Source organism: Acanthopagrus latus, chromosome 1, assembly GCF_904848185.1.
Source record: "Acanthopagrus latus isolate v.2019 chromosome 1, fAcaLat1.1, whole genome shotgun sequence".
In the NCBI taxonomy this organism is placed as follows: domain Eukaryota; kingdom Metazoa; phylum Chordata; class Actinopteri; order Spariformes; family Sparidae; genus Acanthopagrus; species Acanthopagrus latus.
The window spans coordinates 24535049-24548787 of record NC_051039.1 but is presented as its reverse complement, the minus strand read 5'-3'; the positions used below and the strand labels follow the sequence as shown (position 1 = coordinate 24548787).

At 40.9% G+C, this 13739-nt stretch overlaps 1 protein-coding gene across 1 annotated transcript; it reads left to right on the top strand.

Moving 5' to 3' along the window:
- Nucleotides 1-10198: 10198 nt before the first annotated feature.
- coq7 (coenzyme Q7 homolog, ubiquinone (yeast)) lies at nt 10199-13739 on the top strand. The gene is made up of 6 exons (XM_037073820.1): nt 10199-10422; nt 10975-11153; nt 11655-11769; nt 11963-12102; nt 13175-13243; nt 13482-13739. The coding sequence occupies exons 1-6, from the start codon at nt 10338-10340 to the stop codon at nt 13557-13559; spliced, it is 666 nt and encodes a 221-aa protein (XP_036929715.1). The 5' UTR covers nt 10199-10337; the 3' UTR covers nt 13560-13739.

The window sequence follows — 13739 nt, the reverse complement described above, 5'->3', positions numbered from 1 at the left end:
AAACACAATTGCGAATGCTCTCCAAAAATAATAGTTCTCCACTTCCTCTCGAGTTTCATCACGGAATCACAATGTGTCACATGATTTAAGAAATCTAAGGATGAGTTTGTTTTGTCGCTCTAAAGGTCGTCTGTACTTCCTCTTATGCTGCAAAGCCAGTGATTAATTGTGATGTCAGGTCTGTCTAAAAGGACACATTGATTGTGAGAGTTTGAGCTCATCTGATATACTTTCTTCTAAAATCTGTTGTTTTGTCAGTGTAATAGCTCTGCTACTTAAAAATAAAATGCCTGAAGCATGCGAAAACCTAATAATGATGTGATGAGCTATTTCATTTCTCTATAATAACCAATTATCTCCATTAGTTTTTGCAGCCAGGTGTTAAGCAACTTGTCTCCCTGACATGATTTCACTCTCAGTCACATCTCACATGTAATCAGCATTCGAATTGTACCGGAATGGGACAGATCGCTTTAGTTAAATCTAACTGGGTGTAAAAAACCCAACTGTGAAATGTTATGTAATCAGCCAGTCAGTGGCATTTACCCTGTGAAAAGAATAACAGAATGACACAGAAAAAACTTGCACACTCTTTGAAAGACTAAATTCAAGCCACAGGCACAACACTGGGTGACTGTGCTTTATGTGTCAGTTAGTGGTGAGTTTTGGTTGGGTCTGACCTGCGTGTGCCTCACAGCTGACCAAGCCGCAGTCCGTCCAAACAAAGTGGAGACGCTGGACGTCAGCCAGAAGGCCACAACATGGCTGAACTCTTGCAGCTGCAGGCAAAGAGTCAGACCTCTCATACTGCTTCATTTCTGGGGTGTATTGTGTGCCTTCAGATGAATAATAGGCTTTTGGCCAAACTGGCACATTTACACTTAAAATATGTCTGTTAAAGGGGCACTACGCAGCATGGAGGAGAAATGAAAACTCAATTATAATGTTCACAATATTAATGAGGTAATAATACACATTCAGAAGTATTTTATTTTTTCCAAAGAACAAATGAGTAAACTGTTCTTAGAAGAGAAATAAGGTCACCAGAACACTGTTTGAAGCTAGGAAGGTGGCAGGGTCCGCCACGTAGAAACAAAACAGCATGAGATCTTGTTGTCCTTTAAGGTCAGTTTGTTCATTCAGTTTACTCAGTTATGAAAATGTCAAAGAAGTACTTTTCTTTCTGATTATAATTTCTTCCCCAGAAACTTCATAGTGCACCTTTAATGCGTGTCGTCTAAAAGAAAATTCACTCTTTGCATTCAAGTTGAAACGATACGAAACTATGTTGAGCACAGACATTTAAAAATGGTGCGAATGGACATTATAAGTGGGTGTAAGTTGACGCTTGATGTGTTTTTCATCCATCCGTGCATTTATCTGTCCATCCATCCATGGTATTAATCCGTCTCACGTAACATCTGCAGGGACTCAGGAGCCTCAGTTTAAACAGGCAGGCCCTCCGAGTAAACACTGCCCAATTACTTTAACAATGCTTAATAGGATATCGTGGTTTCGTTCTAAACTCAAAACAGACCTGCAGCTACCCTAAAATAGCAGCGAGTGGAAATCCGCGGGACGGTCCCCCGTCACTCGTTGCCCAATAACCTGGGCGACTGGCTCCCCCCTTAATAGAGCACGGAGCCTGACTCCCACTCACTCTGGCCTCTCGTGACGTATGGAGGCACCAGCTCATCACGAGTCACCGCACTGAAGTGGTAAGACAAGGATCAACAAAAACAATTCCTCGCCTTTTCACTTGTGGACTGCGGCCCCGTCTAAAAATAACGCCTAGAAGAACTGAGGGGGAGGCCGAGATGGTGGTTGTGACATTTATTAGGGAATCATCCACTCCCTGCGTTCTCTAAAAACATTGTCTTTTTCAAGGGTGGAAAACAAATGGGTTGACTACAGTGTGGTGAACTGGTGAAGTGATGACTGGCAGATTTTCTACTACTGGCTGCTGTTGTGGTAATATCATATTTTTATGTTCTGACTACCACAGAGAGCAGCCGCAGTCTGGTCTGTTTCGCTTCTTACTTTATGTCTTTTGGACTGCTGCCAGCTGTTTAGCACTCATTTGAGTCCCGGCTGTTGACAATTAGAGCATAAAAGGCAGTTAACATGTACTTTCTGACGGTCCCAGCAGCACCTAAGACACAAAATTACCCTGAAATGTACAAATTGTTTTCGGAGTTGTGCTTGAACTTAAAGAGCTTGAAACCAGCTGAACTAGTTAACACCGTCTTAATGCGCTCTGAAACTTGAACAACGTCTATCCATCCGTTCATTCTATCCATCGCTTTTTCTTCTTCTATTTAAATCCAGTCATAAAAATGCTGGAAATAAGAAGCACCATACGCTATAGTAAATCATGTATCTGCCCACATGGTGTACCCAAAATTCAGCCAGCAGCGCTCATCACTCAACTTCCTATTGCGAGGCCATTTGTACTACAGTGTGTACTCAAACACTGGAAACCCGCAGTTTGCACTCTGTAAATCAAAGAGCACAAACATGACTTCCGGAAAACCATATAGGACAGCGAAAGGCCGGGATGGCAAAGCAGAAGAGAGCCACATCCTGTGGCGAACGGGAAATGCTGGTTAAATGACAGGTTTCATAAATGAAGGGCTGCTCGGCTTGCCATCACACCCTTTAAATGGATTGTTTCCCTAAATGTATCTGCCTCTGTGTTTAAAAAATGAGAGTAAATGTGAAAACCATGATGACTACTATACTAGACTAGGATACTATAACAGAACGATGGACATTTTTATTCAAAAAGGAGCGCAGTTTGTCCCCACCTGCTTTGGTCGATTCCCACAGTGAGCACACCTTCTTTATATAAACCATCCAATGTGCCCCAGCTTGTCATTGAGGTACGTCTAATTTTTGTTGACTGGGCTGTAGGCTGCTTCTTGACTCATTTACCCAAGCTTGTTTACATGCTTCTTTAAACAGTCCTGCGTCGGGCTGGCCATAAATGTGTTTTTCTCTGCTGGCTTCCGATCTGAAATGGTGGTTATTATCCAACTGGTTCATTCAGAAATCTCTCGGAGCGTCTTGACGAGGATTGCCTGAACACGCATGAGTTTTCAATTCCCCCACAATAAGGAGCAGATTTAAACATTTATCTCCCATCCCAGTGGTGTAAAAAAAAAAAAGAAATAAAATATATATCACTGGAAGGAATAGTGCCAGACAGACAAGGGCCATTTAACTTGTACCAGACATCGCTAAATACACTCTCCAGTGTCCATGAAAACGGGCGGTTTAGAGTGTGATTTAACTAGGCCTGTATGGTGCACAAGATAGATTTTTGAGTGTAAACAATTCAATAATGGAAGAGAAATCACTCTCCTCTGGTTTTAGTCTTGTACAGCCATCTATAAAAAGGGTGAGGTGGTGGCTTTGAGCAGACTTGGTGAATTTAAACCCAAAAACGAATGTCCTTTTTGGTAGTATTTTATGAGACATCTTGCCTTTTTCCAGAGGGATACCACCAAACCATAAAATGGTTGGCTTTTTTAAACAATGTTGCATAACTTTAATTTCTCTCTCAACCTAGTTTTGACACAGTTTGGAATAACGAACTGTTGTTTTCAAGGGGAATACCATGCAGTTAAAGAATTTATATTTCAAGAGCAGCCCAACCAATATTTGTGAGCAACAACAACACTCATTCAAAGGTCATAAAAAAGTGGCATGCGACTCTGTACAGGCTCCACAGGCCATCTGAGGACACTTTCTGATCCTGCACTCTTGAGGACAACTTGACACGAATGAAGACTGAAGTGCGCTGCTTGGAAATGTACTAAAGTACTCCAGCGATGAAGCAAAAAGTATGCTTCAAAGAAAGCACACTGACAGTGTATCGCAAACGACATGAACATAACTATACTTTTTTATAAGTGGGCTGCACTAAATAACATGCATAAGGATTTGCAATTAAGCTTGAAATGCATTTGAAATGAAAATTCCAGGATATCGAAACGTGTGTTTTCAAGATATGAAGTTAGTGTATGGTTAGCATTATAATTTTAAGCATACGTTGTTGAATGTACAATAAATATGTTGTTTAAATATGTAACATAAGTGTACTCACGTCACAGCACCGCCCGTCTGCACCCACAAGTGGCTGCCAATTTGGGTACGTGCTAATGTTGCAAACGCTAGATAAAATCACAATGATAGAAGGCCACCTCACAGCAAGTTTGACTCCCAGAATGCGTGTTTTTTGAAATATTTCTTTCTTCTTTTTCAATTGTGATATTCATCTTTGGTGTTTCCTAACTACTCAGAAGCGGAGAGCAACCACCACCTGGGCCGGGGGCCTTCCTAAAGTGAAATGGCAGGAGTATCTTTAACAGCATGCCTCCTTGATGTCACAGCAAAAAAGTACCCTGGAAAATGGGAAGAATGCCCAAATCCCTGCAGATAAAACCGATAAGTCAATACAGGTAACTGGGTTAGTGTGTCACCACCCTATGAGCCACAGCTCCTTTCTTGTTTCCCGTGGATGCTCCACTCACAGTCTAAAAAACATGCAGGTTTGGTCAACTGGAGCCTTTTCCTGTGGTGTGAGACTGAATATATGTTTGTCCTGGGATGGAAGCCAACCCCGACTATAGGACGATATAGAATATTTATGAATCAAGTATTTAACTGTACTCATGGGCATGGCAGTCCCATGGCACAAGTGAAAAACAAACCCCGCTGGGCCTCTAGAGTGAGGCTCTGCACCCTTCTGTAATAAAGCTTGGTCTCCTAGTAAAGACGGTCAAACTTTATCAACACCAGTAAGATCTAAAACTCTATATATGTGTTTTTTAAGTCTTTACTGGCTTGGTGTGGCAATTCATTTTAGGCCAAGAACTGGTAAACAAAGCTTTTACAAGGATTTTGGATAATACTCTCATTCTTAAGTAGGAGGGGAAACTTACAGACAATGAATCCTAGTCAAGCATCTATTTAACCTTAAAGTTTGGCCTTATTTTCAGCATTCACTGTATGCTGAAAAAGGAATCCCCCCCCTAGCCTTCTTATCATGCAGAGAGAACTTCCAGCAACTAAACCTGATAATGCCAGCTTCAGCGGCAGCAGCCGCGTCAGGACTCACTGAGCAGGTCAAGCCACTCAGTTTTCAAAATAAGACACCTTGTGGTGACTCGTAGGATCTACGGCACAACAAAGTAGGAAATATTATCAATAAACACAGGCACAACAGAGAAACAATGAAACAGTTTTAGTCTACCCATCTGTTGCAGAAGCACAAAACACTCCAGGGAGGGTATGAACCCGGGTGGAGGTCACAGTTATTTTTCACATGGACCTTCAAATTTGAACTTTCTTGTAGTAATGGTTCTCTTGTGAATCCCCCAGCTTTGGAAGAACATTGCTAAATGGAATGCTTAATCGCTAGAATACCCCTTTAGATATTTGCACCCCCCCCCAGCTTTCTTTAAACAATTAAGATTCTCATTACTTTCATCACTGTGGAGCTTTCCGTAACTATGATAGAACAATTCCCTCCACTACGCCTGACCAATCCCACAAAGACGTTTGAAAGTTTCCAGTTTGGGGTGATGGAGATGATGACCCTGCAGTAAAAATATCATCCAGGACTCAAAAGCCTCATAAAGCTTTTAACCAAATTCATTCTTTTTTAAATTTATTTGAGGGGAGGGTTGTCGAAAACAATATTACGTGCGTAAGCGCAGACACTGACGCATGTCGCCGTCATATATTCTGCATCTGAGTAAATAACTAATTTTACTTAAAATCATGCACACAACACACACACCCACCCACCCACACACACACACACAAGCTTTGGGTGTCCCGCCACACCAGTCAGGGACCAAACGAGACAAGACCTATCACGTCTCCTCTCAGTGAGAGCAGACATTGTTGACTCACTGTAGTCTAGAGGCACTCAGCCTGGGTCCCACCACAGCTATGCACTGTCTGACCAGAGCCTCGGAGCAAGGGTGTGCAGACTCACACACGTCCATGGATGCATGCAAACATTACACAAACGCAGTCATGCATACAGGTATATAGACGCTTACATATACCGCTCTCACTGTTTCTCGTGCTCTGTGGTTTGCTCTTTAATCCCCTCATCAGTCTCAACAAACTCGAGGGCAGGAAAACACGACCCACCGAATGTGTGATGTGACTGTTGATTATTTCATGTGTCTGTTTGACAATAATGTGAGAATCAGTGTTTGCTCTTTGGGAATAGACGTTACACCTGTGAGACAACTCTCCAAAGCCTTTCGCTAAACCGCTTGTGTTGAAAGGCTCGGGTTTTTCCCCCCACAAATCCTCCAAAGTGTCCCGAGTGTGCCAGACACACTCCAGTCTGTCCACAGACATCAAGCCCCCGTCTCAAGCCCCACTTCAAGACCCACTGGAGCTGACATCATCGTGAACCAAGTGATGTCCAGGTATTCATCCCCTGACTCCTCACACCCAGGCCTGTTGAGTCCACACTAGCCCGAGACGTCCCTTCTGCTTTGCTCTCTGCATGTCCTCTTTTGCCTTCATTAATTACAGTGCAGACGTTAGATTATTAAAGGGTAACTCCACCAATTTTACACATTAAAGTTTGTTTACAGGTCTCTGGGAGTACTACCGGATGTGTTAAATAATACTATAAAGCCTCTTGTGGCTCAAGAGGAAGCTGAGTGTAATCTGATAAATACCTCCAGTGATGTCACTCAATGAATAAATTGTGTTGTGAGTAACAGGCACAAATAATGAAGAAGAATATGTGGAATAAAAAGGAGACATCTCTGGTTCTGCTGCATTGATAGTGTTGTAGGAGTGCAACGAGACCCGTGGACTGCGTTTAGTATCCTGGTGACGGCATTACCAACACTGCAATTCAGTCCCTTGGTGACTTCACTGGAAGTACATGGAGCTTCCTCTGGAGCATCAGAAGGTTTTATACTACTTTTTTTAACATATGCATTAGTTTTCCCCAAGTCCTGTAAACACACTTAACATCCGAAATTGGTGGAATTATCCTTTAATGAAACCATCACCATAAGCCAAGATACCCAAAAAACAATGGCTATTCTTAGCCCGGGCCCCTGGTTTTCTCTGTGTAAATCTGTCATGATTTGATTTGGTTAACTGAACATAATTTTATTCAGGAATGTGCACGATGGGAATACATTTGGAGCCCAAGAAAAGACACTTTAAAGTACTAAAGAAGCAACATATGGAAATGTGAAAACAATGTGAAATAAATCACTTATCACCTGAAACTGCAGCTCCCCTCAGCTATAGGGATTTTTACAGAGAGTTCAGCCTCATTGTTTATCTGTCTGGCCCACAGCTTCACTGTTTTGCTTCACTCTCGCAGCACTCTCATTTTCAGATGCAGCATGCGGCCGTTTTCGGTGACAAAGCTCTGCACAGCACCAGACAGCAGGCAAACACAGTTATGGACCGGCTGGTGGACAGGTCGAGCAGCCAAGACTGAGATTTCTCTACTTTCAGGACCTTATATGTCAAGCTCCAAAAATGCTGGATTCTACATTTACTATAATGCAACTGTATAACTCTGTAAGACATCATCCGGGTTCTTCATCAGACCTATTCAACTGGCGATTGAAGGCCAAATGTTGCCCTTTAATAACCTCATTCAGGCCCTTTTATGTTAGCATTCTAATTAGCTCAGGGTGCTGCTAAACACAAAAGTACTCTCATTTCATTAAAATAGTTTTAACTCGTGCTGTTTAAGCAGAGGGAATTTATAAGAATTGAACCAACAACCTACTTCAAAGACTAAAGAAATGCTTACATTTTTTCCTGTCCTTTTATACGCATGATGTTCCTTTTTGTGAAAACTAATAAACAAACAAGAAGTAAGGACTGTATGGTTTTAACCTTTACAGGTCAGAGATAAGGATTGTAAAAGTCAGGCCTGTTGGCACTTTGATTCCTTTAGAGCCACAGGAGTGGAATTTGGTGGAGTGTGCCTTTAAAATCAAATAAGAAGGGCCCCTTTACAAGACCCAGGCCACAAGATTTGATAATAATGCAGGACACACCTTAGTTTATATTGTGCTTTTAAGGAACACATTCTCAAACAAATTAGCAAAACCCAGTGACAGATAGGACATTGAGCTTCTGGGGCCCAAGAGGGTATAAATCCCCAGAGCAGTCACACGTTTTACCCTGTTTTTAATCCAGCTTCGCTCACACCTGTAACCACACGCACACTCACGCAGAGAGGACAAAGGCAACCCACAAGTACCGATCTACAGCCACACATGCGTAGCCACCCACAGTCAGACAGACAGATAGGGAAACACATAACCGGCGTCTCACCGCAAACACACAAACACACACACACAGAAAACCGACACACCCCGCCATTCACTGTCTTGGCCTTGTTTACTCATGACCATCGCAGCTCTGCAGCAGTCAATCCCATCATTCCACAGATTCCTGCGTCCCAGCACTATATTATGTGCTTTGCAGAAACATTAGCGTTTTTTTTTTTTTCAAGACAGGAGTCAAACAGGCAATAATAAATAACGCTGACTAATATTGTGAAACTGAGAGATAACACAAGCTCAAAGCAAACACATTTACATTTTTACAAATGACTGATTAAAGTTGGGTTTGTGCATTTGAAATCTAATTGTTCTGCATGCTTTGAGGGCCACACTGCAATAGCACACACTTTGACTGAGACTGAAGCAATAATGAAAACTGGGTACGGCTGTTGCTGGGTACTGGAGTTTACAAAGTAAAAACTTGCCTCAGAAGGCCTTTATCTGTGCAACACTGCCATCTGTAGACGACCAACAATAACTCTGATTGCTCCACAGACTCTGTTGTTTTCCTTGCTTAATTGTCTTATTGTCAGACTTACATAACACGCCCAGACAAAAGATGCACTCATGATTAGTTTGACACAGAAAACCAGACAGTGTCTGGCCAAAAGATGATTTTCTATATTTACTTTATTTTTTTTAAAGAGTGTGGTTTCCTACCACAGGCCAAAGATATGTAGGTCAGGTGGACTACATGAACTCTAAACTGCCCGTTAAGTGTGGATTTGTTTATGTTGTGCTACAGCCATGTGTAACAGCCTGCTGACCTGTCCAGGACATTGAACCTGCACAGCAATAAGCAGCTATAGAGCCTAGATGGATGATTATACAGTAGATCTGACTGTTTCTGATTTACACCATCCATATAAAAAAATAAACAATACTGGCTCCATGACTTTTAAAAGCTATCTTAGGTAGTTTGTGTCCCAGTTTTCTTTAACTTTGCTCCCATGATGACCTGCATGGGCCTTCATGCTGAATATTTTAGGCCCACTGATTCCTTATATGACATGTTAACTCCGAAGAATAATATCGGGCCTCCACAGCTAAGTTTATTTGTGAATACAATTTAAAAAAAAAACAAAAAAAACAAAAAAACTCAAGCATAATAGATGAACAATGAACATTGAAGAAAAATAATGCCATCTAGTGAAAAACCCCGGAGTTGCATAGACAAACTGTGAAAATTGAATCACTGCCACAGTATGGCAGCAGACGTGGTGACTTTATTAGACAAGAAGAGTCTCTGTAGACAGTTGTGCTTAACCAACTAAAATAATACCAATGACATACTGCAAATCCGTTCAAATTTGACATGCCATATGAAGTTGCTGAGGCACATATGTTGTGACTGTCTGTATATTGTCTTAAATTTGTAAATAGTTTGCATAGGTCTGCATATCAGAGATATTTTAACCTATGTAGAACCAAAGAGGGTTTTAACCAGTGTTGTATAGAGTATCAAAAAGCCATACTTAAGTAAAAGTAAAGCTATTGTGTTAAACAATTAGTTTAATGTTTTTTTGTTCTTGTGGTTACTGGAATTTTAATTTCTGATTAGAAAATTACATTAAAACGTGTGCAATTGTGGCTCTGGTGCAGGCAGTAATCTGCAAAGTGACTAGTAACTATTGTTATCGGATAAATGTAGTGGAGCTGAAGTACAATATTGCCTCTAAAATCTAGTGAAGTGTAAGTATAAAGAAAATGAAAATACTCAAGTGAAGTGCAAGACCCTCAAAACTGTACTTAAGTACAGTTCTTGAGTAAATGTACTTAGTTACATCCCATCACTGCCTTCAAAACACACTGTTACAGCAGGGCGCGTGGTGAAGGCAGCGTTGTGCAAGTCGTTACGCGCTTACGTCATACGCGTGCGACACCCACGTCCACCCTCTGACATTTTCAATGACAGTTTGCATAATTTTTTCTACGTGCCTTTGATAACACAGGTACCTGAACCAAAAAGTGGCTACTATGCAAAGAGCCGCACACACAGCTTTGTATGGCTGGTCTAATACTGTCGGTCCAGCGATGATTCGTCAGTGTTTAAAACACAGAGGTAAGCTGAAGGACTATAGTTTACTTTAGCAGCGACAGCCAAGAGCTAAAGTGCTAAACATGCTAAAAACACTTAAGGACTTATATGTAGCTCTAGCGCTATTTCAGATATTTTCTTTTCGAAGTAACGTTACTACTCTTTTGGCATGCTTTTGCTGAGTCAAGAGCCACAGGGTAACAGGAGCTCAACTGGACATAATGTTCAACAGCAGACCTGTTAGCTAACAGATGGCAAACACTGATGAGATTGTGTGTTTTATCATTGCTGTAATACAGGAGAACATTTCACCAGCTAGTTCTGTAGCTACAGTACATTTGTATCCGTAGGCGTTTATCCAGATACTTGTGAAATTATTATTTTTAAGCATAAAGCAGTCAAGCTTGAAACGAAACACAGTTTTGGAAAATCTTATATACATGTCAGTCAGTTAAGGACACGCTGTGAGCCTTGAGGTCCCTGAAAGCGCCTAATAATTTCCTTATGGCTTCATTGTCGTTATGTGTGTGTCAGTGTGTTGTGAGCTGTTAGCTAACCATGGACTCTATGTGACAGTGCCCGCACAGCTGAGCTCACGTGCTTACAGTGTGGTCCCGCCCCCACGCGACAGTGAGGAGAAGGAGATGTTGGACCGCATACTGCGCGTGGACCATGCAGGTGAATACGGGGCCAACTGCATCTACGCCGGCCAGATGGCAGTGTTGGGCCGATCAAGAACTGGACCTCTGATCCAGGTATGGACGGAGCTTTGAAGTAGGGCTGAAGCCCGTCCACTGTCCACTGGCATCAGTGTGTACCTGGTTTATAAAACGTTTTACTGCTCTTAAATATGCAGAAGACAGATCATATTGATGCTCCAAATGTCATTTGACACCAAACATAATTTTCTTTGTGGCAGGTTTGAGATGAAGGAATCCTAATGGATTAGTCTTAACCTATCCTTAAAGAGGGCTTGCCATTTCGTATAAATATGAAATCACATCTGAAACTAAGATTCATTTCTTCATTTATAATGATAATTTAGTAGATCTCACACCAGAATATGATTTGGGCGATAAGGGCAAATCTGGTTGTATTTATTTTTATTTAGGAATCTTGCCTCAGTGTTTCATCCAAAATCATTATTGTTGTTTTTCTTCTAATTTACACTCAAAGACATAAAAACTGTACCTTGTTTCATTGCTGTATTATGATTCAAAGATAAAATTAATTGTGTTTTTCTGTTTTTACTTTAGGAAATGTGGGACCAAGAAAAGAAACACCTTGAGAAGTTCAATGAAATCCTGGCTGAGAACAGAGTTCGTCCCACAGCACTATTACCCCTCTGGAACATCGCTGGGTTTGTATTAGGTTGGTACAGCTCAAAAGCATACATCAGAATGTGGATAAGTTGGACACAGTCAGACACATAAGTGTATAATCAAAAAAATTACAGGATGTGTAGCTTGAACCCTGTTTCACTAGTGGCAGTCTTAGCTAACATGGTGTTGCTTTCTTTTGTACATCTGAACTGTCTACTTCTCATTTTTAAAATCGACACCAGGTGCGTCCTCAGCGCTGCTGGGCAAAGAGGGGGCCATGGCCTGCACTGTGGCGGTGGAGGAGAGTATTTCAGAGCACTACAACAGCCAGATAAGAACTCTGATGGAGAAGGACCCCGACAGATACATTGAACTGTTACATGTAAGTCAGCTGCTGTCTTCTCTGCAACTCTGACATGACCTCACCTGTTTGTGGTGATGTAAAATGATTTTAAGACAATTTATTGTGAAATTTCTGCTCATGGAAAGGTATTAAACAGAAACGAACAAGCATTTTAACAAAACAAAGAATATACATCAAACACTGGATGTCTTTCAAGGGCTGAAGAAAACAAACAAGACAGAGAGGAAAGATTTATTTTTTGAAAGTTAGCATGTAAGTGCCTACACATATTTGAAGGGACAGTAAATATGAATGTAAAACATTATGTTGTTTTCACAGACATTGACAGGAGAGTCATATGGTTTAAATCTTATTGAGATTGCATAAGGAGTAGCTGAAGGTAGGCAGTGCTCTTCAGATCATGCTACACTATTTATTTATATGGAGCTGGTCCAGGTTTATTTTCTGGAGTTATTCTGGCTTTACTGTTTTTTTCCTGAAGTGGTCCAAGGTTGAAAATCTAAGTTGTGACATTTTGTCTGCAGCATTTGTTCCTTAAGTAACATCAACAGGTGCTTAGTAATATTAGTCAGTAGTCACAGTTTATTTCTTTCCGAGTTTGGACAGATTCCTCAAGCCACAAAAGAGTCTAGAGAGTACTTCACATAACAGCACATGACTTATTCTCTATTAAAATGGATTATCTCGACCATTTTCATTGATAAATGGGAAAGGCTGACACACACTGACAAGAAAAGCCAAGTCTTTTGCACTTGTCTTTTCCAGATGGGTTTAATGAGCCTCAGCACATAGCGACAGATCTCCTGCAGAGAGGGTCCTTTAAGGAGTGATTTTGTCTATTATTATGTCTGATTGTATAAGATAAAATATTAGGGCTCCATGGTCGATTCATGCAGTTAGTTTTTAATGGATATAATGGTGTGACCAGCTGTTAAGGGCAACATTCACAGGTTATTGTTGCCATCAGAATAGATTGACGTATTTGTCCACTTACAAAAGATAAAACCTTAGATAACACCAGGTTTAACATTACTTATGAAGTGAATCCTGAAGTTCACTGACTTAATGATGTTGGGGTGTATTTGATTAGGTCATAAAGGAATTCAGAGACGATGAGATGGAGCATCACGACACGGGACTGGAGCACGATGCTGAAAGTGTAAGTATATTTCATTATCCTGGTCTGAATCTTGGCTGATTGATAATGTTTGTGCTGCTGTGATTAATGTTTCAGATGTTTTTGAGTTTAACTTACTGGCTCTATAATATATCAAGAACATTTTACTTTCACTGCAAAATTCTCACATGTAGTTTGTCTTCGCGATTTTTATTTTTATTTTTATGAAAGTCACTGAAAGTACTGCACTCAGGTGTTTTATTTGTTTTTTTTGTTGCAGGTACCTGGATACTGGCTGCTAAAAAATGCAATACAGCTAGGCTGCAAAGCTGCAATATATGTCTCTGAACGTGTCTGACTTGTGTGTAAAATCATGAAAAATGTTGACTAATGTTTGTTTTGATATGTCTCAGTTTGTGTAAATACATTTATTTGACTTTTCACGTCAGTAAAAATTCTGCTCCATTGTCATTTGAAGCACCTGGTCATGCATCACTTTGTTTTACTACTTCGAGATTAAAAGTATTGTTTACAGACA

Bases quoted from the DNA above. Each gene is read 5' to 3' on its own strand.
- coq7 (XM_037073820.1), top strand. From the start codon at position 10,338: ATGCAAAGAGCCGCACACACAGCTTTGTATGGCTGGTCTAATACTGTC. The intron at 11,154-11,654 runs GTATGGACGGAG...TTTTTACTTTAG, and splicing joins GAACTGGACCTCTGATCCAG to GAAATGTGGGACCAAGAAAA. The intron at 12,103-13,174 runs GTAAGTCAGCTG...GTATTTGATTAG, and splicing joins GATACATTGAACTGTTACAT to GTCATAAAGGAATTCAGAGA.